This window comes from Typopeltis vanoorti, chromosome 9 (assembly GCF_054136105.1).
Source record: "Typopeltis vanoorti isolate ZY-2024b chromosome 9, IOZ_Tvanoo_1.0, whole genome shotgun sequence".
Taxonomy (NCBI): Eukaryota; Metazoa; Arthropoda; class Arachnida; order Uropygi; family Thelyphonidae; genus Typopeltis; species Typopeltis vanoorti.
The window spans coordinates 7,718,209-7,746,013 of record NC_143557.1 but is presented as its reverse complement, the minus strand read 5'-3'; the positions used below and the strand labels follow the sequence as shown (position 1 = coordinate 7,746,013).

The following is a 27,805-nucleotide window of genomic DNA, read 5'->3' as shown; positions in this document are numbered from 1 at the left end:
ATTTTGCAGGGGGGGGGGGATAACTGTTGACTAAATAACAACAATCGTAATTTTGCTATATTTTTAAATATGTTCCAATAATGCAAACAGGTGCAAAAAAATAAAGCGCCCTATGAAAATAACGTTTGCTTCAATCGCGCTAGATCAACCGAAGACCATTATATGAGATCAATTCTAGTCGTCGACCAGAGAAACTTTTACTAATCCTTTCTCCAATTGGTTCCCGAGTTAGTTAATAAGGGCAAGTGGGATTTTTTTTTTCTCAGAAACTCAAATTTTTAATCCTACATCTCAAAAAATATTTCATTAGTGATTACAATAATTTTTGAATGACAATTCAATTTTAATCCTAATCTTGAAACTTAGAAAACAAAAATCGTTTCGTATACTTATTTGCGTCATATCCTACACACACACTTGTGATGAATGTTAGCTATTTCAGTCTGTATGTTTGCAGAAATATTAACATAACAAATTTTCATATCAAACCTTTCCTATATTATTATTTAAACATATTTTCTATTTGTAAACATTCTATTAAAATTAGTGTAAAACCGTAAGCGACACTCAATACATTTCTTCATTAAAATGAAAAGAAGTTAGCTAACCAGAGAATAAAAATATAAAATCAGAATTCAGATCTAGTCATTTGAGGAATACAGAAAGTGTATCAAAAGAACATAACACAGCGGTGTACATTCGTCTTCATCACACACACACGTATATCCCTGGATTATGAATGTATAGAAACTCGGATGGGAGTGATGTTTGAATTTAAAAATTCTGACGTCTTAAAATAACAGTGGTGGTACCTCTAAAGAATCGAACTCAGTCTCATCGAATGTGAGAACTATACAAAAAGTATTAGCACATGAATGCTGTAAAAAAATTTTTTTTTTAAATATCAGTAAATTGTCCAACTTCAGCACAGAGGAAAAAGTCTGGAATTCTTTATTGTCATTTAAACATTTTAGAACTGGCCCTTATGCAGATGAACTTAACAGACCATATTCAGATGATGTTAACTTATTACAAAAATTAAATGGATCGAAAACTTCTCGCGGTTTATATTCAACTTATATATGAAATACACTTAAAAATTAAGTTTGATTGAATTAACTGACCTAACAGCGAGTACAATAACGAAATATTTGCCGATAAGTTTCCGCATACGTGGATTTGATAACAGTTATCTTCAGAGGGATGCTGCTGCTTTTTGCAAAAGGCAGCTTTTGCAACGCCTACTGCAAATGTTCCCAAATATTAGAGTACGACACTGCTTTCATCAGGATTTATAACGGTGACAATAAGTTTCCACAGCGAGTACAGCCCATCACAAAAATCTCAAAGGATGTGAGAAAAAAATTTTTTAATTCGAAATTGATCATTTAATGGACTCTTTGAACTCATTTCCTCAAAGCAAGTTTTGGGTGGATCTCGCGCATTTATGTATGACTTAAATGATTTTCTTTCTACATCTATTCCAATAAAAACTGAAAACTGCAACATGAGTCGTTGGACGATTCGGTTTATAGAAACAATGAACGAACGAAAATTTGGGAAGAAAGTGTTGAAGGCAGATGATGTAATTAAGAAAATAGAAGTCGAATAACTGCTTATATTTTAGATTTACTAAATTTATGTCAATGAATCCAACTAATTTTTAAATAGCATTGCAAACAATATGAAAGGAAAATTACTATCGACAAGTGTCATTCCCTGAATCCAGACATTTACAAACCAACGTTTCGTACAGTGGCTTACCGAGTTACGGGTGTCAGAAATCAGACGACATAGTGTCAGCTCTGAAGATGAAATTGATTCCGTGTAAACGATTCAACGCGTGCTTTTCAAAAACACATTATGGTATTTCGAGTGGTTCCATAACCACTCGAAGAGTGGGGCGATGAACTCTCAGCAAACAGCTTTTAAACGTCCCTTTTTCAATACACACACGCATGTTGCATTTTGAAATATGCTTCAGAACATTAATAGGAAAAGTTAAGGTCAATATTTGTTTATTAACCAAGTGGCTGTGGGTCATTTCTGGCATTCACGATCTAAAAGATCTCAAGACGTAATAACTTGAAAAACCACTCAATCTTGTGAGATTGAAGAAAGGACATTTCTGGTGTATTAAAGACAAAAGGTTGAATAAGCAAGATTTTGAAGATCTAATTGCAACTCCTGAAAAAGCATCTGATATACCTGACGACAAAAGCTGTAAATATAAAGTTCATTCAACACATCCAATACAAGTTAAGTACTGGCGTACAAGTGCTTTAAATGCTATCTGTATTCAGCGAATTAAATGGTGAGTGAGTGGAATAAATACGTCGTTTCTTTTAACATGAGGTTTCCGGTTTATGGGTTTGGGAAAGACTAGCGGTGCCACACGTTTTCACCAAAATTAAACACTACTCGATGCCCACAGTTTGGGAATTCCACGCTTCCGAGAAAAAGAAGAGAAAAAAAAGCTGTTTTGGAAGTGAAAAGTACATTTTATTCATATTTCCAAGACATAAATTTTAGCAGCAAAGTGCCACAAAGAATCTAATTATGTACATAACATTTAAATGTAACGATACATTCAACTCGGTTACAATTTTTTGTACCCTTAACAATGCCTGCTATAATTCTATATAGCATGATCACAATACTAACAAGAATCATAGATATGACTCGCATTTACCACGCAAATTATATCACAGATAATTAGAATGGTCCAAAAGAAGTGAAACTTGCATTTCTACATGTAATGAAACAGTGAACTATACATCTGCATGCCAATTTATCATAAGAAATTTATTACACATTCAATAAATTATTAACAAAATCATTGTGTCCTTAAGTGCCAAAATATATAGTTACTATCTGCTAATCTTTCTTAATTCGTTGACTGCTCATTCTATAAATTATTGAATCTCTACCAGGATCCATGTGCCATATGCCTACACTTATGCCTATCAGAGCCAGTATCAATGAAACACTGATGAACGTAATAATGGCAAAAATCACCGGAAAAGAAGCATCCCACTGATGGGCTAAGTTCCATTCGTTCTTTGACTTGCTAGGGGCCTATTAAAATAGAATAATAATAAAAAAAATTAGAAAATAGCATCACACACAAATAATATTTAACACAATAAAGTGGAATGTCTGTCTGTCTGTCTGTGATTTTCTTTATGCAGTGTAACCATCAAGAGCCAGTCAGGTACAATCAAACCTTCGCAGCTTCTTTTTTTATCCGTAAATATCGCTCGTCAGGATGAAAGTAACATTTTTCTGAATTAGGCCATTACAAGCATAGGGCGCTAGTAATGGTACAGATGTACCATTACTAACGCCGTGGTACTCAACATCGATTACTATAGTTTTCAACGGCTTAGACTACCTCAAATTCAAGCTGCAGAGGGCAGCACTTACCAAGTCGACATCCCCCCCCCCTCTCTCTCTCTCTGTTAAAACGTTTGCAATATATACTGGCAACAGTCATGAGCTATTACTAACAAGACACTGAAGATAATTTCTGGGTTCAGCGAAACTGAACTCCATTAATACAGCGAAGATTTACACTTAATTTACCTCTTCACAAACAGAATTCTCCTTACCTTACTCCTGTTAGACATTTTGTACATTACTCATATGCAATTCGCGACCAGTTTTCTCCCAAGTTTGTCACTGCTTTAAAAGCGCTATACATATTTCTTTCGTTGAAAACCTAATATTAGTCATTAATCTCTAATCGGTTTTTCTAATTTCTGAGACAATGAAAATTCTCTTTTACTTTGTTATCACTTATTTGTATCAACTATCCTCAAACATGGAAACCCGTCATCTCCCTCCCCTCTCGAAGTTAAGACCTTTTGAGAGCACACTATCAGAAAATTCAACCAACTTAAACAGGAGCAAACTCGCCAACTCCACATCAATTCACAAAATTTAAAAAATGTTGTGATTAACAAATCCTCTCACATTCTTTCTCCTGCAGAACTTAGTGTGCTCTAAAAAGGTCTTAACTTCGTTCCTTCTCCGACCTCCATTCCTAAAGAACTCTTTCTTACAAAAGTTGAAAAGGCAGCTGCGCAGTTACCAAAACAAACTGCGAATCTACTTAGGGTCGATGCCATCTTTACTATAAACAACAGTCGTCGTCCTACAGATAATCTATCTCCGACAGAAAGAAAAGCAATCCACCAGCTTCGTAACGACAATGACATTATTATCTTACCTGCTGATAAAGGGAATGCAACTGTAATCTTAGACAAATCTGACTAACGTTCAAAGATTAACAACTTATTAAGTTCTGATATCTATTCTATTCTAGAAAGTGATTCCACAAGAGAACTTCATAACCGTACAAACAATCTTCTAAAATCTACTTCTGAATTTCCTAGACACGCAAGACTATCTCTCCATCCCCTTATTCCTCGTTTGTACGGCCTGCCTAAGATCCACAAAGTTGACACTCCTCTAAGACCTATTGTGGAAGGTATTGACTCACCCACGTACAATCTGTCTAAATAGCTTGCAGCTTCTTTAAAACATTTAGTTGGCAATACCGACTCCTTCATCAAAAACTCTGAAGATTTCATCTCAAAAATTAAAAATTTAAATCTCATAGACTCTGACAGAATGGTGAGTTTTGACATCGTGTCTCTTTTTACTAATGTACCTACAGATGAAGTTCTGACTCTTAAGAACAAGGTTTCTAAAAAATATTTGCTCTTCTAACTCACTGCATCAATTCCGGCTATTTCTGCTATGAGGATAAAATATATAAACAAACTAGGGGGTTAGCTATGGGCAGCCCTCTATCCCCAGTCTTAGCTAAATTTTTTATAAGATTTTGAAGAGAGCTCTTTCTATAGCTACTTTAAAACCTAAACTGTGGTTACGCTACATTGATGACGTCTTCCTTATCTGGGAACATGGTTTAGAGGAACTTCCTAAACAATTTAAATAATCAACATCAGAACATTACATTCACTTCAGAACTAGAGATCAACGGCGTTCTCCCCTTCTTGGATCTAAAGATCAGTAGATCACCTGACTGTCTTAAATTTTCAATTTTTCGGAAAACCACCCACACTGATAGATATTTGCATGGCTCTTCTCATCACTTCCCTCCTCAGAAACTAGGCATCATCTCCACCCTTGCCCATCGAGCAAGATGTCTCACTTCTACAGAAGAAGACCTTCAAACACAGCTTAACTTCCTGAAAAACACCTTCTTAAATAATGGATATTCATCTCGTAACATCACTAAACGTTTGAGACCACGCCAACAACCTCGACAAGAAGATGAATGCAACCCTATCACTCATATACAGTTACCATTTATCAGCTCTCTTACCCCAAAACTGTCGAGGATTATGAAGAAATTCAACATAAAGACCGACTATACTACTCTGCCAAAACTTCGTTCTTTGCTGAGTCGACTAAAACACAACCAACTGCATTTTCCTGGTGTTTATAAAGTTATGTGCGACTGTGGTCGACCTTATTTTGGCCAGACAGATAAATCTGTTTCACTTCGTCTTGAGGAACATAGACGTGACATCTCCTACAGTAGAGCACGAGCGAGCGCCCTTTCCAGTTATGTGCTCTTCTCCACAAACTCTAACCTCGAAGAACGGCCATACCAAGTTGATTTGGACCGCACAACAAATTTATATATATGCAAGGATGAATTTGAAAAACGAATTATAGAATCAAAAGAAATAGTTCTGGACCCTTCACACTTGAACAACAATCTAAGCTACAATTTGCCTGATTCCCATAGCACAGTAATCCAATACTGGCGCTCTAAAATTAGCTGTCACACATTCTACTCATGCCAACAGTAGCACGCGGTCACCTATTCAAATGACTGTTACTATTCTGCTTCTTTTTATTAAGCTGAAAAGTCCATGTTTTTTACCTTGTTATTTTTATAAGTCTTGTGTTATTTCTTACTCACCTGAAGAAGTCGGAACACCGATGAAACTAGTCGCGATTTATTCAAGGTTTTTGTTATACTTTTTCGGGTTCTAGTCAGTTAAATTTTATTCTTATATATATATATATATATATATATATATATATATATATATATATATATATATTTCTAACCTAGATGGAACTTCGAACTAAAGGCATCGGTCAATACCGATATTAGGTGCCTCGAAAGTGACTTTCAAAATGTCCATCTTTGTTTATGCTTAAGCTCGAAACAGCCGAGCAAATTATTAAAAATCCAAAACCGATTTTGAAATGGCAAAAGCAGGAAAACAGCATCATTTCCAAATAGTGGTCATGTGTTCTACCCTCTTTTCAAATCTTGGCAACAACTTTTGTCTAACGCTGCTTTCACCTCTTTTACACTTGGGTGATTCTACTGCATCATTATCTCCGATAAGTTAATCTCTGGCTCCTAATTTTCCTCCACTTCTATAGCAATGATCCTGGAAAATGTCCTCTAATATGGAATAATCAATGTTCTCTTGACGAACAGGTTGAATATAGGCTAATTTTCAAGCTATAAGGATAAGCACTAGTGAAATAAGAGAAAATAAAATGGCGAAAAAACTTGGATCCCCTCCAAGTTCGTTAGGCGAATTCATGCTTAAATAAATTAACTAAAAAAAGTCCTATAAATTTTGGTATGACACGATATGTGTATCATGTTTGATCAGATCCAATTAGAAATGGTTTATTTTAATGTGTAAATCGATACTAAACAGTCTTTTAAAAGGCCTTTATTAAGGTTGCAAAACAGTGATAAAGGGACACCCCCCCCCCAAAAAAAAAGACGAGGTAAAAATTTTCAAAAACAAAAATGCAACTATAAAACAACAGTTTTAGTAAATAATAGTTTCCCCATGTTCTTAGAAAGGGGTGGAATAAATAGATAAGCAAAAACTATTTCGTCGAGGAATACTCCTGTGCTACAGATGCATATGTCATTGGTATAATTTTCATGCTCCTTTAATAGAGACGATATAAAATGACAACTACTTCTGTTAAGCAAGGTTTCAATCTTGAAAATGACTGCTAATAACAGGTGAAAGCAGCAATGCAATGGGCAGTCTCTGCGACTGCAAGTCAAGTGAACAAAATATTTCTTAATTATTGAGGGGTAACACCAAAATAATTATGCCCATAACATGTTTTTAAGAAAAAGACGCAAAATTTTAAAAACCGGCAAGTTTCATATTAACGTTTCAATTTTGTTGATACAGGAACGCATACACAGATGTGCTCATATATCAACAAAATATCAGCATAAAATTACTGCCTAAATCTCGCATTTTCATCGAGAAACTTAAAAACAAAATTTTTTAAGAAATCTAATTGGAACACTGAATCAGAAACAGATAGTGGGATGCATTATACCTTATCAGTTAATTTGCTGAACTTTGTATATAATGCATATGAAACACTTATGACAAATTTCCATAGCATTCTTCTTAACGATACTAATTAACTGCTTATGCATACACAATTTATGTATCTTTACTACTCGATGCATGGTGTACTCAGTAGCAGAAGTGGCGGCATGAGAAAAATTACACGCTTTATTCATTCTCTTTTTGTTCGCCAGTCAAAAACATAAAAATGTTACCTCCGCAATATCAAATAAAACCGCCAAGCAGTATCTTGAATAACAAGTAACAGTACATTTACAGGAATGATGAAATGACATAACTCACACTGCGGCAACTGATATATCAAACGCAATTGTTTATCGCCAGTAGTGTGGAATGACAATAGAATTTGATCAGTTTATACGATGTGGGTAAGATATAAACGACAGGCCATACTTCATCAATTTTGTGCGTCACTGGTGCGTTTTTATAGTCCATTGTGTAGACGTTTCCCTGCAAATGAAGTAACGAATGCCAGTGAGAGGCGCGGAGGGCGATCGTCCCTAATAAGATTGCGTGCCCCTACTAAACGAGAAGTACTAAATGTACGGGTTAACAAGATGCCTAAACCGTGTTCTTCTTTCCAATGACTGACCTCTCAAACAATCAGATTGCTATTTAATAAATACATTTTGAATGAATAAAAATAAATGGAATATAATAATAAAAGAAACGTGGAAAATGGGCATTAATCTCATATCATGATTCATTATTCATGATTATTATCTTACCCACGATAACTTTGCCCTCCTCCCTTTGGGAATAAATGGCATTAGAAGAGTGTAAAAGTGTATGTGTGTACAGACAGTTGATCCGTGAACAACGCGGTTTTTTTCAATAAACATATTGGAAAAAATTTCGGAGATTTGCGACAATCTGAAAAACGCGCAAGCGAACCCCATAGCCTAAAAATATCGAAAAAATTAAGAAAGAGTTAAGCATGCCACAAATTCATAAAATATATGTAGATACTAGTCTATTTTATCATTTACTACCATCAAATAAACACACATCTCTTGTAAAAATTAAAGATTTATCAAAACGTACGCACACAAACATTTACAGAACGTACATGGCGTCATTCACAGTTGAGAGAAATGCAAGCAAACGTAAATATGCGTATTAAATCATCACTGCATAAATTGATTATTTATTAGTTAAATTTATTTAATCACTTAGAAAAATATAATTTTTATAAAGAGTCATTCATTAGTGTATAGGTTAGGCTACCGTAAAGCAATCGCATCGATTACACTAGCCTACCATTAAGCAATCATATTGCTGCTTCTTCGTTATCAATGCATGAATTGTTATACCTGTAAATAAATCTGAATAATTTCTTTTTCACGTTTATCTTTTCATTTTTTATGCCTAGTGTTAGTAACATCTACAGTGTTTTGTATCATATAAGACAATATTGATGTAGGTACTGACAAACAGACGATTCATCTTGTAAACAGAAGACAAACTTACGGTATCGATTAATACAGTACACTACTGTAAATGTATTTTCTCTTCCTTATGATTTTCTTTTCTTTCAATAGCTTACTTTATTGTAAAAATATAGTATATAATGTTACCGGTAAGGCTTCCGGTCTATTAGTAGTTAAGTTTTTGGAGAGTCAAAGTTATACGAGAATTTTCGAACAACGCGGGGGATAGGCGCCTCTAACTCCCGCATTGTTCAAAGGTCAACTGTGTGTGTGTGTAATTTTTTTTTAAAAAAAAGTGCCGAAAGTGTACTGTACATATAAAATCAACTTTTTCCTTTTAGCAGTTTGATTCCCCTTATTTCACCAATAGGAGTTGGAACAACTGTAGAGAATTAAACTTGCTTATATTTTATTTAACGTATACATAATTCAGTATCCCTTGATCAAAATTTATCATAATAGAAGGGTTTATGTGGACTTTGAGCTCAGGGGAGGCAGCACTGCGGAACTTTTGTAATAACAATAAACAAAGCGCTTGAAAGGTTCTTCAAACTTTCAGACCCGAATTTTAAACATCTTGAACGTGAGCTGCTGCTGCTGCAGTTCGTTAAAACATGTCTCTTCCAGGACTCGAAACGCCATAGCTACTCTTCTGATGTTACAACAATGGCGAAAGAAGCATGCAAATATCTTACATGCATGCATAAAGGCTAACGTTTGTGTCAATCAGTCAGATATACAAATTTTAACCAATGTTACATGTTTTCCCTCCTCCTCACTGCTGTTATAAGGCTATGCCAGTGCCGTAGCTAGGGCTTTTGCCGCCCGGGGCGATCCCTGAATTTTCTGCCTCTCTTGATACATATCAAAAATACGCAAAAAGTCAAAACGACGTATAGGGAAATAAATTAAAACACTATGTTTCTTTTTGAAGTAAAACTTTAATTCCAACATTCTAAAATGTTATTTTTCTTGCTTTTCCGTTAGCAAAATCGTCGATGACATTGTCGAAGTCTATTTCATCACTTAGTTGCTGTTTTATAGACAGTATGGCAAGATTTCTTAAACGCAAAGTGCCGCTCAGGGCGGATCGCCCTTCTCGCCCCCCCTCTAACTACGCCCCTGGGCTATGCTATTTTGAACACAGATAATGATAATCCCCCCACCTCCGAAAAAAGGACAAACCGACATGCACTTGTACGTGATAACTGTTCTGAAAAGTGGCTCACTGCGATTAAGTTTTTAAGTCAGCAAGGCAATGATTTTTTTCTCAAGATTTTAAAAATAATAACCTACCCGTAAATCTTAAGATTTTCCATGCAGCTTTTTTTTTGTGTGTGTGTGTGTGTGTGTGAGAGAGAGAGTGAGTGATATTTGTGAATCTTTTTCAATCAACAGCAGCCTGGAGTAAAAAAATTAACTGTATGGAAGTATCTTTCATTGTTTTCAAAATCCTACTCCAAAGAGATATATATATTTAATAAAAAATTAATATCTGAATTTGCATAGTAAATTCAAAGTATGAATGTGTCTACATACATTGAATGCCTTTATTAGCCAAGTCCTTTTGGAATGTTTTTATTTTCACAGTTATAACATAGTTCACTGCATTTAAATTCCACCACAGACAATGCTCATAGCTCAGCTTTTATACAATTCTGAAATATTTATTCAGTCTATCCACAATTTGTCAATGACAACTGCAAAATACATGTAAGTGGAATAGTGATGTGCATTCTACAGATCAGTTACTAAAACTATAAAGCATTAATCTAGCCATCTGACAAATTACTGAATAACAAATTCACAAATCAAATATTCCGATCTCAAAAGTTATAGCCTATGGCAGACTGCTGCAATCTCTTGACGACTTCATAAGGATAACATTCAGAAGCATTTTATACTTCATCAATCTGTGAGTTTATCTCTGCATCTGTTTCTGAGTTGGATGAGTCTTATCTTCAGTGAAAATTTAGTGGCCAATGTAAAACAAAGTTACATGTAATGAATCTTAATCCCATTTACAAAAGATTGGAAACCTATAGTGAATGAATATTGTTGAAAAACTACAAATAAGGTGATCCAAGATCACTGCTTTAGAGAACAAATATTGCATTCTTTCCAGCCTCCAATAAGCAGGGTGATAGTCTCACCATGGGCAATTAAATTCTTCTACTACCTAAAAAGTTGATCACACACATTCACTCACAGTGAGATTCTAACCCACATCCTGCTGGTCAGAGTTTGTCATTCTTTAAGTGGCAAGTCACGTAAAGAACAAGGAACAAAATGGTAATATAAACTTTCAAACATACACACAAAAAAATTGCATTTTTTTAATTTAAAAGAAAAAAAAATTTGGATAAGAAAAAATTCATTCTGGATAAAAGTGAAGGAAAATTGGAGGCTGTGAAGTCAAGCTAACAAAATGAATATATTTTTTGATATAAAATGTTGTGCTTATTCTGTTAGGGATTAGTTTATAAGTGTTCATAAGATAGTAAAGTTCTGGAGATTAATTTTAGCCAAATTAACATTATATATGAACTGGTCATTCTCTGCATATGACAGATTAGAGATGACACATCTCTCATCTTCACCAGTCTAAGAAGGATATATCATAAAGAGTTAGGTGTCAATGTAAAGAGCAGGTAACTGTTATACTTCTACTTTGAAGAATTATATTATAGAAAGTGCCTTTGTATAAATCCATTTTGTGTGTAAACAACAAATGATTGGTGATAATCATTGTAGGGAGGGGGAGATTTCATAACACTGTTCATTTATAGTGATATCATTACTTTAAAAAGTCAGTATTACATTAAAAATGTCAGTACAGAGTGGCATTCTGGCATATTTAATGTAGACATAATTTTGCCATTAAATGAAAAATTTTAATAGCAAACCGAATGCCAGTTAGGGTAGGAGAGAATGTTTTTCAATAGCATTCTTGTATAGTGCCACCAATTAATCCAGTGCAGTTTTCAAATGCTTTTCTCAAAATGCACACGCATCTATTGGATTCATTATATCAAGCCATACTTGAGCAATTCCTTGCCTCTAGTTTGATAAGAGATTGCCAAAATTTGATATTTGCAATCATTACAAAAATTACTCAGTTGGTCCAAAAATTTTTATTTCAGTAACTGAACAGAATTTAATGAAATTAATATTTAAAGATCTCTATTAAAATCTTTTCATGGTTTTTGTTTCAATCACACTACTTATAGTGGCAAAATTAATCAAAATAAAATAGGTATCTGGAGTGTATAAGCCAACAAAGTAAAGGGATGGTTGCAGACAATCACAGAAGGGTGTGTTTCGTAACAGTGTTCATTTATAGTGATATCATTACTTAAAAAGTCAGTACAGAGTGGCATTCTGGCATATTTAATGTAGACATAATTTTGCCATTAAAATGGACTAAATGAAATTAAAATTTTCACTAGCAAACTGAATGACAGATTTCTTTAAATTTCATCAAGCAAAAGGATTATCATCATATAATTTCAATTTTATTTTAATAATTTCAAAAACAGAGATGAACTGCAGAGCCAAATATAAATTTATTTATTACCAGGAAAAAATGAAAGTGTTTGAAGGTTTGAAAACAAGAATCAAACTTTGAGGTCTTGGTGACAGAGTCTGAAGAAAATTCTGTTAACTGACTGTAAGGCATGTAATAAAATAATGTCAGAATAATAGAGCAATTGATTGCTCTACTGATTGTTCCAGGTATATTCAAGCATACTTGAAAATAGGCTAAGAAAAACTGTAGAAGAGAAACATGGGCACAAATAAGCTGGTTTTTTTTTTGTTAGCATTCAGGAATATGTGAGCACAGCATTCTAAGGCGCTTTCAGTCTATTAAACAGAAGTGAAGGGCAAGAGAAAGATCAAGAAGAAGACTAAGATCTAGGTGGACTAATGCAGTTGGTAGTGCCCTAGAGAAATGATGTATGGAGTAAAATTGTTGACAGTAAGTTAGTAATAAACTTACAATCATTTAGTACTCTCGTGTGATAACTATTAAAAGAAAACAACTGATATCTATTATTGTTATTTAACCAATAATGGATATTTATTATGCAAAATCAGGTGGGAAAAACATTACTTTCATTTGAAACAAAGATTCAAAAACAAAGACCTTACAAGAATGCAGCTTTGGCATGTGTTGCTTTTGTATCACATTAGCGAATTGATGAAGCACTTTGGTTATTTGGCTAACCAAGTGGTTTAGCATACTCCTTCAATCAATAGCTGCAGGTTTGAATTCTAGCATGGGCATTGATATCTGTTAATGTCTCCATGTAGAAGATGAAGTTTACTGTCAGAAAACGAAACCTGCTTATTAGAGGCTTGATGTGTATCCAAAAAGCAGCAGCATTTTCTGACAAGCAAGATTTCTAGATTAAGTCAAAAATAAAAATTTAAATTTTTTTTTTTTTTTTTTTTTTTTTTTTTTTTTTTTTTTTTTTTAATTCTTTGCTCATCCACAGCTACTAATTTGCTTTGGTTTGATCAAAGATTTCAATGGCATGACACATTTCAATAACAAGTTTCCATGTTACAGAGAGAATTTTTGAGAGTTTCTACCCCTGTCTCTGATAAGAACCAACATTTAAAAGCAGCTATTAAGACATGAAATACTTAATCAAAAATGCTAATTAAAAAAAGCAAATATGAAGATCATTTCAAAATTTCTGCATAATGCACTCGGCCCACTTAAACTAAACATTTAACAAAATACATTTATAGGATTTCAATATAATCTCCATTCTACCTTATTGCTGCATAACATTTGAAAGCAAACTTGACTTCAGCAACAACCATATTAATGGGAGTGAAATGTTTACCATGGAACTGCTCTTTCAATTTGTGGCATATACTGATGTCTGTAGGGCTCATGTCAGAAGTGTACGGGAAGGATGGGAAAGGAATCATGGCATGTATACTTTTCCATAAGATCACATACTGAATGTAAAATTGTGATCTTGCATTGTCATGAAAAATGAAGGTTCTGACATGTCTTTTGGTGCAAATTTGTTTGCCACTAAATGCTCTGCAGAAACTTCCTGTTGTATGCTGCTATCACAGTTGACCTTGCAGATTGCACTATCTGTTATTATCATGTCATTGACTGTTTTCACTTCGAGGAGTGACTTTCCAGTTCTGGTTCAAAATCTCAGATCCATGTTTTATTCTATGGCAACAATTCTGTTCAAATCCTGTTCACCTTTAATTTCAATGATGTAGCAGTTCTGCAATCTTCATGTGAGTTCCGCTTGTCTTTTATCAGCTGATATAGCATGAATAGCTGATATGTTTGCTTCACCTGCAATTTCTTTGCATTTTGCACTCAATTTCCTCCAGCAGGCAGTTGATGATAACCAACAATGTGTTATCTGACGTTCACAGAAACGAGCTGTTCACTATGACACTGTTGTTATGATCTGCAGCACTCCACGAACTTCGTGTAAAGTACTGTGAATCTTTTTTTTTTTTTTTAACATATAAAGGTTTCAATTTTGATGGGGAAAAAACACTGGTAACTATATGATATCCAACCTGAATCAGTAAAAATACTGCATGCCCATTTAGTAAGTCTGCTGCACTACTGACATAAGGATGGAAAACTTACACCATTCCATCAGCCATACATGCACAATATGCAGAACTTCGGAAATGATCCTCATATGTGTGCGTTTAAGAAGAGAATGTCATCTATTGAGAAGTGCAATACCAAGATACCTCTCTTATGCCAAAGGCAGTTGTATTCTTGGAGGCTTTTGGTCACTCTGGAAACTTTATAAGTTGCAAAGTCAAACAGTGTTTTACCACTTGGTTATAAAACACATTTAAAAAAGTAAGTTAATAAAATGAAGACTGCAGTCTAAAGAAATATGTTTCTCAATTCTGTCTTTTTTTTTTTCTGTTTTTTGATAAGTGTTGCAAGGCAATCCACCTGGTTGATGAAGTAGATAACATCTGCTTTCCAAGAATCATACAATCAAAATTCACAGATTATTGGTTTGGATCACATGGCACTTGGAAATCATGATTTGAATCACCTTTAAGAGAATCACAATCATTCATACCATGTGATACAAACTCATAGGCCTTCACAGAATGTTTTATGAATGTTTCAAGGAAGCAGATGATTTTCAGAATATTATGAAAAGGATCACCAAGTTGGTTCTTTTTACTATGAAATATTGCACAGGGTGATACAAGCTTATTTTTCGTTTAGTGCTCCTTGCATTTTACTGAATTATAATTACTTATGCATTATAATGGATAGCAAAAGTTCGCATTACTGATTATGTAGAATTCGCAGTACAATAGGGCAAAGTGTGATCATCTTTGCCCAATTGGCCACAAGATTATTTTTAATCAAATTTATTAATTTCAAATAATTTTATATACTTCTATATCAACCCCAAACATGTGAAGTCACAATAATTACTAAACAATTACAATGATGATGCAAAATGATGTTAAAAAACAGAGAGGAATGCTATACAATAACTACATTCAAGAATACTAGGAATATGAACTAACTGTCCAATAAGATGACTCAGTGAATAATATAACTCACAAAACATGACACAAAATCAATAAGTACTTAATACTATGGAAAATATCCTTGTCCTCCACCTAAACTTTTATTCAAGTAAAAATCTCATATTGATTTAGCCAGCCTGGTTGGTCAAATGATTAATGAACCAGTTCTCTAACCAACAGGCTATGGGATGAATCCTGCTAAGAACATGGACGTTTGTGGATGTCTTTAGGTGGATTTTAGATGAATTTCATTACATGGCATCAGACCATCACCCCACTTATTCAGAATCCCTTCTGAATTTAGAAACCACTTCTGAATCAGAATTCAGAAGTGACTAAATAAGTTCCATGTTACGTCTCTAGAGCAGATTGATTAATTTTGATTAATATCAAAATTAATCAATAGTAATTACATTAGTTAAAAAAAACAGTCTTTACACTAGTAAAGAACTTTATGACTGAAACACAGAAAGTTATTTAACTCAATCTACATTGTACAATGAATGAGCAGAAAACTGAAAAAGATGAGGAAATTTCATTCATTATAGATATACAGATGTGAAACTGTAGGAAGTAATGAAAAGAATGGGTTTTCCTCAACACACTATCAAGGCTGATAGCCAACTTGTACAGGGAGCAAGAAGCCACGGTAAGAACAGGTGTTGGATTGACTGATTGGCTTCAGGTGGGAAAAGGAGTTAGGCAAGGATGTTTACTTTCTCCTCACTTGATGAGTATATATATGCAGAGAACATTATGCATGAAGCATTGGATAAGCTCAAGACAGGAATTAGGATAGGTGGTAGATTGATCAGTAATCTGAGGTATGCTGATGTTACCGTACTCCTCTGCAATGACAAGGAAGAACTAGGACAAATTCTTGATAAAGTTAACAAGATCAGTAATAATAGAGGACTTCAACTCAATCCTAGCAATACAAAGATTATGGTTCTCAAAGGAAATACAAACTGAGAAGCACTTGAGAAACAAGTGTACCTTAATGGAGAAAAAATTGAGGAAGTCAGCAAGTTTGAGTACCTGGGATCCATTATTAATATGAAGAATTGCTGTTCAGAAGACGTCAGAAGAAGATTAGGAATGGCTAAAACAACAGTCAGAGACTTGTCTAAAATCTGGAAGGATGGATCTATCTCCATGGGAATAAAGTTGAGGATTTTGTATGCAGTTGTTTTTCCAACAGCGACTTATGGATGTGAGACTTGGAACCTAAAGAAATCAGATAAGAAAAGAATAGCTGCTTTTGAGATGTGGTGTACAGAAGGCTGTTGAAGATATCATATACTGAAAGGTGTACAACCCGTGTGGGAACACCTGTAACCCCCCCATCGGGCAAGTCCCCTGGTGGCGGATCAGGGAATGCTCGTCATAGTTTACTATGAAGGATAGGAGGGAAATAAAATACCTCCCATGGACCAACAGGATAGCACTTCCCTCATAGGCTGGTCTGGGGGCCTCGAAGGTGGCAGCCCCACCACCAGACTGGGGTGCTGAAGGCTAATCACCTGCATACCTTAAAATTTCACCCATTAAAAGAAATAACAAAGAGATAGCTGAACTGCCTAAATGGTTAACGACAAAGTGAGGAAAAAGGTACATGAGATATGGAACGTGGAACGTTAAAAGTCTACATGGAAAAGAAAACGAATTAATAGATGAATTTAAAAAATCAAGATTGGATCTGCTAGCAGTCACAGAAACAAAAAAGAAAGGTCAAGGTTGCCAGAAAATGAAAGATGGGTATATACTTTTCTATTCAGGGGTAAACCCAAGAGAATGGGGAAAACAAAGGGGTAGCTTGCATAATTAAACCAGATCTCAAAGAATATATTACTAAATGGCAATTAATAAACGAAAGGTTGTTGACAATCACTATAGATTTTAAATCAGACAACCAAATATTCACTGTAATTGTTGCATATGGCCCAAACGATAATGCTAATAAAGAAATTAAAAATGAATTCTTCGACCTCTTACAAAAAAACAATTCAAGAAGTTCAAGGGCATATCATACTACTAGGAGACCTCAATGGCCGGATAGGGAATCAAATAGATGAGGAAACGAAACAAGTGTCGGGATCACAAGGAGAAATAACCCGGAATAATAATGGAGAAAGAATAATAAATCTTTGCCTTACAAATAATTTAGTAATAGTGAATACTATGTTCAAGCATAAAGAAATCCATAAGTTTACTAGGGAAGACCCCAGTAGAAATGGAAAATCTATAATCGACTACGCCATCATAAGCAGATCATACTAGAAGTATACAAAAAATGCAAGAGTCTATAGAGGTCCTGAAATAGCCAGTGACCACTACTTATTAGTATTGGAAAGAATCCATAAAATAAAAGTTGAAAAATGTAGAAAAAGTAGCAAGGAAATCAATTTAAGATAAAGAACTACAAACTAAAGAAAGAAGGTTCAAAACACTTCTTCTAGAAACAAGCAAAGAAATTTGTGGCGTGTCATTAAATAATAAACAGAAGAAACATAATAAAACACCTTGGTGGACTGAAGAACTAAAAGAAGAAATTAAAAAGAAAAAGCAATTGTGGAAGAGATAGATAACATCAAAGCTGCAGGTTGATAGAGAACTATACAACAACCAAAGAAATAAAGTTAAAAAACCTTAGTGAAAGAAGAGAAAAGAAAATGCTGGGAAGAATTCGGACATACTTTAGAAGAAAATTTTAAAGGAAACCAGGAACTCTTCTATAATGTTTTAAGAAGAATGAGGTCAGAGAAAGAATGCCCCATAAAGTTTATCAAAAATAAGGATGGAAAGTTACTCACAAATTCCGAAGACATCATGGAAAGGTGGAAACAGTACTTCCAAGAATTATTGGAAGATGCAGGACATGGAAAAAATAGAACCCTAAGAGCAAGACACACAAGCAAAATAGAAGATCAGAGTGAAGAAATTCATGCAAATCAACTGGTAGCAGCAATAAATAAAATGAAACTGGGAAAATCAGCAGGCCATGACCAAATAACACCAGAAATGGTAAAGAATTTAGGAACAAAAGCAATAAAATTTCTTTTACACCTATTCAGTGTCGTATAGAAAAAGAAAATTATTCCCAAAGACTGGGAAGTAGCTATAATAATCCCTATATTTAAGAAAGGAGACAACCGCAAATGTGGAAACCATAGAGGAATTTCACTTTTAAGCATTCCAGGAAAATTATATGCCCATATTTTAGAAGCGAGGCTTAGGAATCAAACAGAGGATACGCTGGATGAAATGCAATATGGCTTTCAAAAAAATAGAAGCACGCAGGATATTATCTTCAGTCTTAGACAAATATCAGAGAAAACACTGGAATATGGAAAAGAACTACATTCATGTTTTATAGATTTTGAGAAGGCCTTTGACCGAGTTCCCAGACACTTAATATGGCAAACATTAAAGAAAAACAAGATACAAGATAACTTAATAGCAGCCATACAAAGCCTCTACAAAAGTAACAGAAATTATGTAAGAACCTGTAATAATAGATCAAAAGAATTTGAAACAAATGTAGGAGTGAGGCAAGGCTGTATCCTCAGCCCTCTTCTCTTCATCATAGTAATGGATGAAATTTTAAAGGCATGCCAAACAAAAACAAAAATGTTCTACCTAGGATACAGGAAACTGAAAGAAACTAGGATTTCGCACATGGCTTTTGCAGATCATGTAGTGATTCAAGCAAATACAGCTGAAGATCTGCAGTACAATATCAACATTTGGTATGAAGAAACAATGAAAAGGAATATGACCATAAATATAAATAAAACTAAAACAATGATCATATCTAGAAACCAACAAAAACACATAATAAAAATAGAGAATCATCAACTGGAACAAGTCCACTCCTTTAAATACTTGGGATCGTATATACAAGAAGATGGTAGACTAGACACAGAAATTAACAACAGGATGGGAGCGGGGCGAACAAAGCTATTCTATGCAATGAAAGGCCCACTCCTAGATAAAAAAGAAGTCACCCAGAATACCAAACTGGCAGTGTACCGTTCAGTATTTCTACCAACATTAACATACAGTTGTGAGTCTTGGTGTTTAACAACAGGAAACACAAATAAACTGCAAACAATTGAAATGAAATATCTCAGGAAAGTGGCACAAAAAAACAAGACTAGACTGAATAAGAAATCAAATCATAAGAGACAGTCTTCAAGTTGCACCTTTGAATCAATTCATAACACAAGCCCAAATGAGATGGTTTGGACATCTTAATCGAATGGAAGAAGGAAGAATAGCAAAAACTGTATACGAAAGCCAGAAAATAGGAAAAAGAAACATAGGCAGACCCAGGAAAGGCTGGCAAAAGGAAATTAAAAAAATTTGGAAAAGAAGGGAATTAACTGGAAAGAAGCAAAACAACAAATCTTGGACAGGACGGCATGGAAATCTCTTTGTCAAAATCTCGATGCTTAAAAGCATAAGAGATCATAGACGAAGAAGAAAGTCGTACAAATGAATGGGTGTTAGAAAAGATCAGTAGAACTTTAAGGCTCCTCAAGGATATTGACAGAAGAAAGTTAAAATATTTCCAACACACTGAAAGGATGGAAAGAGGACTTCTCGGAACACTAATAGAAGGTAAAGTTCCTGGAAAAAGAGGAAGGGGTAGACTGTCAATGAGATGGATGGATGGTGTGTGTGTGTGTGGAGTGACTAATCTTCAGAGAGTTGAATCCCCCAGAAAAGCATACAACAGGACTACATGGCAAAGGCTGGTGTGGCACATCACTGAGCATCGGAGTCCCATACAGCATCTGTGGATGTTCAGTGAACATATGAATGAATAGATGTATACAAAGGTCTGGAGTATACAACACCATGGTTGATATTCCTGACCTGAAACTCTTTGCAAATTTTTTAATTTAAGTAAAAATGTTACTTTTATGGTGATTACAATGAATGAAACACAACAGGTCATTCAAAAGAGTACTTTTGCTGTGTATTCAAAAGAATATTAGTATTCAAAGAGTACATGGATGAGCAGAAAATTGAGAAGAAAGATAAAACTGTTTGTATTAGATTCAAAGGCATACAGCACTAAACTAAGTAATTGTGGCAACAATTTGTAATGGACACTTGATGCCCTTATGTGGCACCCTCTATGGATCGGCTAACTATAAAGTTAATTTAGAGAAGTCTGGTTATTAGGTCTTAAAATGACAGTCTCCTAGATCTTTGGTAATCTAATGCAACCATACTTGTTGAGGTTGGGAGAGTCTATGTAATATAAATGTTTTTTCCCATCTGATCCTATGTGAAGGAGTATCCAGAGCATGGACTGAGGAACAGGAATAGAAATCAAAGGGTACAGCATATTTTGGTATGATAGGGAAGGTAAACATGGTGTTGGAGTGTTACTTATGATAAGGATAAATTATACATTCACAGGGGAGGAATCTCAGTGGAAATAACACGAATGGTTTTGAGAACAAATGGTGTGAATGCATAGTTTTATAAACATCTATAGACCTATATAAGTGGAATGTTGCTACAAACCACAGAATATAGATGATGGTGAGCAGGATATATTTAGGCAAATTAGTTTGGCAAGTACAAAGTGAGTGATCATCATGAAGGACTTCAATTACAGTGATATAAACTGAGCAGAGAAGACAGCATGCAATAATAAGGGAACTGAATTTTTGGATTTTTTCAGAGACAACTGTCTTAGGCAGCATGTGGAAGGGAACATGAAGATCGAGAGTCCAGGAAATGGCCATAGCATCAGAGGATCTGATTGTGACTGAAATAGCATACTTGTCCCCTGTTGGTGAGAGTGACCATGTAGTCCAACTTGGAGGATGAGTAGGCATGAGGAAGTATCAAAACAAAAGGAAGTTATGTGGAATTATAAGGCAGGTGACTATCATAGACTTGGAAGCCAGCTTGTGGCAGCACAAAGAATGAAAGAATTTAAAGGAAGATGAGTCATTGGTGCATGGGATCTACTTAAGAAACAATTGTTGACAGCAATTACAGTTTGCATACTTCAAGTAAAGAAGATAAAGCAATTTGAAGTCAAATGGATGATAAAAGGAATAAAAGGGGAATTGCAGAAGAAAAAGAGGTTTTAGGAAAATTTGCCATAAACATTTTTAGTGTAAGACATTTTGCATTAATTTCTGTAAATAATCAATGGATGATAAAGGTATTATAAATTCATTAAAAAGGCCAATTTTTATTAAGGTGAATGTCAGTGATACATGACAATGAAATAATTTAAAAATTGTACAAATTAAAAGAGATGCTGCGTAAATAATTAACTTTTTACTGCGGATCGTCAATTCAACAAATCCATCAGTAACATTGCTCATTGGAAAAAATGCTAATGCTGTGAAGCATTTAATTTTCGTGTTGAATTCAGCATCTGTTTGATAGCGCAACTTCAAACCAATGGCAATAATTTTGCAATAAAGATTTTGTGCCATATGAAATAAACAACCTGTTATAGTTGTTGATGTAAATATGTTAGAAAAAGCGTTGACAGTTGCTTTTTCGAAGTCAACCATAAATGTTTCGGGATCTAATGATGAACATAAGCCCTTTAAGGCACTGAATAATCTGCTGAAAGTTAATTCTGATTTGCCAGGAAGCAAAGCAAAAAGCTGCCATGGAATCCTTAGGGTCTCATGCCAGTCCAAAGCCTGGATAAAGGAGGAGGGTCAGTCAGATGAGTGTCAATGAACTGATCATAAAGAAAAAACATGATTGTTATCTGATGCATATACGATCAACAGCTACAACATACCAGCTCAGACTTCGCCCAGATCAACAAGGTCCACGATGCCAATCAAGTGATTCCATATCATACTCATTACCTAGTGGTGATATTTGCTTCAATTCTTCAGTCAGTTTCCCAATGCTATCTAAATCTACATTTTTTCATAAAACTAACTACAGTATCTTGTTCATCGCTGTACAATTTTATCTTTATTCATCAATACTTTGCCTTTTACATCTTTAACTGTATTCTGTTTTGGTTAATGGTTCTAATAACAAAAGGTTCACCCTCTATTAATGGTTCTAATCATTTTGTACACCTCCCTAGTTTTATGCTCTCCATAGTCCTGTTCTATATTATTGCATTGGACTTAGCCATTCCATCTTATCCGGCGGACTACTTTTTTCACCTCATTACACTTTATGAGGTGAAAAAATATTGCTCCTCTATTTGTTCTCATCTGACCGATCCTCTTCTATCCAGGCTTGGGACTGGCATGAGACCCCAAAAAGCTGCCATGGAAAGGGTTCCATGGCAGCTTTTTGCTTTGCTTCCTGGCAAATCAGAATTAACTTACAGCAGATTACTCAGTGCCTTAAAGGGCTTACGTTCATCATTAGATCCCGAAACATTAATGATTGATTTCGAGAAAGCAACTATCAATGGTTTTTCTAACATATTAACATCAATAACTATAACAGGTTGTTTATTTCATATGGTACAAAATCTATATTACAAAATTGTTGCCATTGGTTTGAAGTTACGCTATCAAACAGATGCTGAATTCAACACGAAAATTAATGAAGGATTACTGATGGATTTGTTGAATTGACGATCCACAGCAAAAAGTTAATTATTTACACAGCATCTCTTTTAATTTGCACAATTTTTAAATGATTTCATTATGTTACGTATCACTGACATTCACCTCAATAAAAATTGGTCTTTTTAATGAATTTATAATATCTTTATCATCCATTGATTATTTACAAAAATTAATGCAAAATATCTTATGGCGAATTTTTTGGTCACGGAAAAAGAGATTGTGGAAGGCAATTATAATTTGTGATGAATTATAAATTCATCACAAAAATTATGGAAACAATTACCATATTAGAGTAAAACTTCGGTTTAATATAAACCTAAATAAAAAATTGTTTCGACATTCATATTAAGGTCATCATCTGAGGAATACACATACAGTAAAACCTCTTTTTTACACTTTTCAGGGGACTGATGGAAAAAAGTGTAAATAGCAGGAAATGTAAAAAAAAAAACTAAAGATGACTTACTAGTATGTGAGTCTACATACTAGATTACAAAATTTAATAACTGAAAATAAATGAATTTACAATTACTTACATTTATCTATTTTAAAAAATCTTTAGTTATTGATTGTTTTTGCTTTTCGTTTTTTTTTTGACATAGTGCCAGATTGCTTTGCATTCAGTTCAATGCTTGACCTGCTTTTTACTATCGTGTTCAAAGTGGACACGGAGAGTCCAAGATCTTTTGCTAAATGCACATGTTCCGGAATGTCAATTTACACGTCACAGAATTGCCATCTTTTCTTCTATAGAAATACATTTTCTGCCTTTTTTCTCCATGTTACTAACATGGATAATCCACCACCGCAACTTGAAAGCAACTTTCACACACTAAATTACATAGCAAACATTCTGCAATATCAATTCGTACTGTGATTGAAAAATCACGGTATCGCTCATCACTACTGTAAATGTGCAAGTCACTGTAATGGCAGAAATGAAACTACAGCCGAAAGCAATGCCATCTGGGAACAGAAATGCGCAGATTTCTGCAGAAATCGTTTCGAAAATCAATATTGCCACCTGAGGAAAAACGCAAATCATGGGAAATAACGTCCACATCAAGTTGTTAATGGTGGAAAAACAATTGTAAGAATAGGCCTTAAGACGGGGACCAACAGAAAATGATGTAAATAGCAGGAAAAAGTAAATTGCGGGAACGTAAAAAACGGGGTTTTACTGTTATATACAAAAAAACAAGCTGCATTACAATCTACGTGGCTTGCTAAAGTTATGCTGATCTGGTGAGCCATTAAAACTATTGGCCTGACCTCTGGTGGGGAAAAAAACCTTACTACATCAATGCTAGAGTCCTGTTATTATTATTATCTATTTGATTACAAGAATAAATTAAGCTAGAAAGCAACATGCTCACACAAAGTTAATCATCAACAAAACAGTATGGATGGTGGCCAATAAAAGCTGAAATATTTGCTTAGAGTCCTAAAGCCAATCAAACAAATCTAACCAATCAGGATATCTCTTCTCTGGCAAATAACTCTAACAGTGAACAACAAACAAGTGGGATGAGGAGCAACCAATCATCTGCAGGCAATGATCATGTGATCAACCTATCTAACCACACCCTAAATAATGGTGAACTTCCATTACTTAATAAAGACTTAAACTTCATAGCACCTAGAACTGTTAATTAACTGGATGTTATATACCACACAGAAAGAGGCATTAAGTTTTCTTCCAAATAATATAGCTAATAAAATTCGTTTAGAAACCAGCGATGTTTTGAATAAAAAGCCATATGTAGCAATCTTCCAATAACAGAACTAGCAGCAGTTGAGTCATTAAAAGCTTATATTCACAAATATATAATGCCCATGGTAGGATTTGAAACAATAGTTGGAGAGTGAGTATGCTATTCACTCAGCCTATCTGGCTGGCTAAGTTTAGCCATACATTTAAATATTCAGTTAATGTGGAAAAGATAACTAAAAAAACAAAAAACATTAGTTAAGGTATATCTTCCCCCTTTAAGAGAACAGATCCACAAATTTCTTCTAATCATACAAAATAAAACTACAGATGTGGATATTCCCGATAATTACAATTACCTATATATTTATGAGAGTTACAGCTATTGGGATCTGAGTTTTACCATAACAGATACTGTTTGACATTTATCCATCAGTACAGATAAATGTCAGAAAGAATAAAGATAGTCTTGTCAAATTAATGGGGGGGGGGGGGGCAAAGGGCCATGGCCCCCTCCAAAAGAAAAAGGAAAAAATACCCAAAAATTTTCCAAAAATCTTTTCCTAATTAAAATTAATACTTTTTATTTATGTTGTGTCGTGTCTTCTATTTCTATACTACTTATGAATTAGTGGTCATATAAGGTGGGAATGCCTTGTAGCTCTGGGAATCATGGCTGCTGTGAACGCAAGGCGAACGAAGTAGTGTTCGGCCAGACAGAGCGCTATTTCATTTTCCCGAGCCAGGCCAGAGGAGATCACTGGTATCACGTATTGGCGATCACTGCAGATAATCAGTCATAGGTTGTGTATTCAATGTGTAGTGTGTATTCTCAAATAGTCCACTCAACTTGTCCCCCACTACAAGATTAAATCTCGAGTGCTCTGCCCCCTCCAAGATTAAATCCTGAGTGTGCCACCGCACAGGACACTCTGTTAGTACTACACAATTTTTATGCTACTAGCTTTCTGTGAACAATTACTTTCAAATTTAATCTGTTATTTATCAAGACTCCAATAATTTAAATCCTACATGAGCATCGACTAAATGCATCAATCTAGCAAGATCTTGGTCTCCCTCATTTTCCTCTCCAGCATCAAAGACCTGCTTTGCTATTCTTTCCTCTCTCTCCCATTTTTTGTTATTTCAGTGATGATACCTCCTTGACTTTACTCACACATTCCTGAGCACTAAGGATGTAAGTTCCTATCTATTATTGGTGGTAGAATCATTTTTAATATGATTCTGTCACTGATAACATCTGTTCACTTCCTTAATTTTTTTTTCATAACTCATCTGTGGTCTCTAGTCTGTTCTGTTCTTTAACTGAACTCTCAGATCAATTTAGATATGGTAAGAACATTGCATTATATGCTGCTAATCTGTTACATTAAATTCACCCTTATTCCATATAAATATCTTCAAGCTCCCCACTACATAAGTATTACTTATTCTATTATCTACTTGGTCATTTTCCTTAAAATTGTGCCTAAATAACTGGCATATTTTATAGATTCCTCACTGAAAATGCAGCTGATATTTTTTATTTTGGTGAATGATTTTCATACCATATTTGTTAAAGCAGTTATTCAATTTAGTTAATCCTGAAGTACAGAGTCATGTTCAATATTTCCAATTCTGATATCACATTTAATAATATTTTCCTTCATGATGTGATCTCTATTGATAATGAATATCACTAAAGAGATTGCAATCTTGCCTTACACCTGATTTTACATCAAACCATCTTCTATGCCTTTTTTTTTAAATTTTTTTTAAAATTCCAACTGATGACTTAAACTTAAGCAGAGAGCAACGTTTTGCTCTCTACAATATTCCATTTATGGGCCTATCTAGAGATATGCCAAATTATAGGTCTATCTGTGTGTCAGGTGTTATGGTTAAGTTGTTGGAGAAGCTTGTGGGAACTAGGATCCAGAATTGGGTTGACTACTGGTATTATCTTTGATGGACAGCATGGAATTGGTAAAGGGAGGTCATGTTTTAGTAATCTACTTACTTATCACAATAAGGTGACTGCTTCCTTGGACAGAGGAGAGGGATACAGGATGCACAGTAATATACTTATCTTTCGCAAAGGCTTTTGATAGATTATTACATAATGTTGATAGTCAAACTAGAGCAAATGGGAATGAATATTAGATTAGTGCGAGTTCAATGTTGCAAAATATAAGATTTTAAAATTTGGGAAACAAAGATGGGATGTAGAATTTATGCTTGGTAAGGATATATTGTCAGAGGTAGAGGAAACAGATTTTGGGGTGATAGTGGATAAGGATCTGAAATTTAGGGGACACATTGCCAAAATTGTGAAGACAACACAAAAACTTCTGGGAATGATGTGGAGGGCACTGACTTGTAGAAGTAGGGAGATTCTTGTTCCATTGTATAAGGCTTTGATTAGGCCACACATGGACTACTGTGCCCCAGATTGGTCACCTGGTTTTCAAAAGGACAAAGAGATGTTGGAAAGGGTCCAGAGGTGACTAACTAAGATAATTTCTTACCTCTGGAATGTCGAATTAGGGGAAAGATTGAGAAGATGCAATTTACAGAGTCTAGTGGATAGGAGGAAGAGGGGAAATATGATAGAGACCTACAAGTTAGTAATGGGTTGTTATAAGATCAATGTTGGAGAAGTTTTACAGAAAACAGTGAGAGAACCAGAGATCATCCCTGGAAGCTGTACAAAGAGGAGGAGTGAGAAGCAGGTTTTTCACATGTAGAGTTGTGCATGATTGGAATGTCTTGCCTGAGAGTGTGGTGTCTGCAGAGAATTTGATTGCGTTTAAGGCACAGTATGATGAGCTGTGTGTATTATAAAAGAACCTCCTAGTTGAGTCTTTGACTCCATGGGGTCTCGGGGAGATAATAATACTAAATCCACAAGATTTTAACCATAGATAAATGCATGCCACTCTTGGCACTATAACTCGGCTTCTAATGAAACAAATGTAATAAACAGTTGACACAATACTAATGAAGGTTGCTGCTTTCGACAACATAAAGCTACAACAGGTGGCGCCACTAGTTTCTTCTATTTTCGAAAAGTTCGGTTTCTTTTTGGACAGAGGG

General features: G+C 34.7%; 1 protein-coding gene across 1 annotated transcript in view; it reads right to left on the bottom strand.

The window, feature by feature from the left end:
* Positions 1 to 2,480: 2,480 nt before the first annotated feature.
* The window catches only part of ATP6AP2 (ATPase H(+)-transporting accessory protein 2), a 188,601-nt gene continuing 163,276 nt past the window's right edge, over positions 2,481 to 27,805 (bottom strand). The window contains exon 8 of the mRNA XM_090397902.1: positions 2,481 to 3,078. Within this exon, the coding sequence (XP_090254028.1) occupies positions 2,878 to 3,078 (201 nt within the window). The 3' untranslated portion in view covers positions 2,481 to 2,877. The remainder of the gene's footprint in view (positions 3,079 to 27,805) is intronic.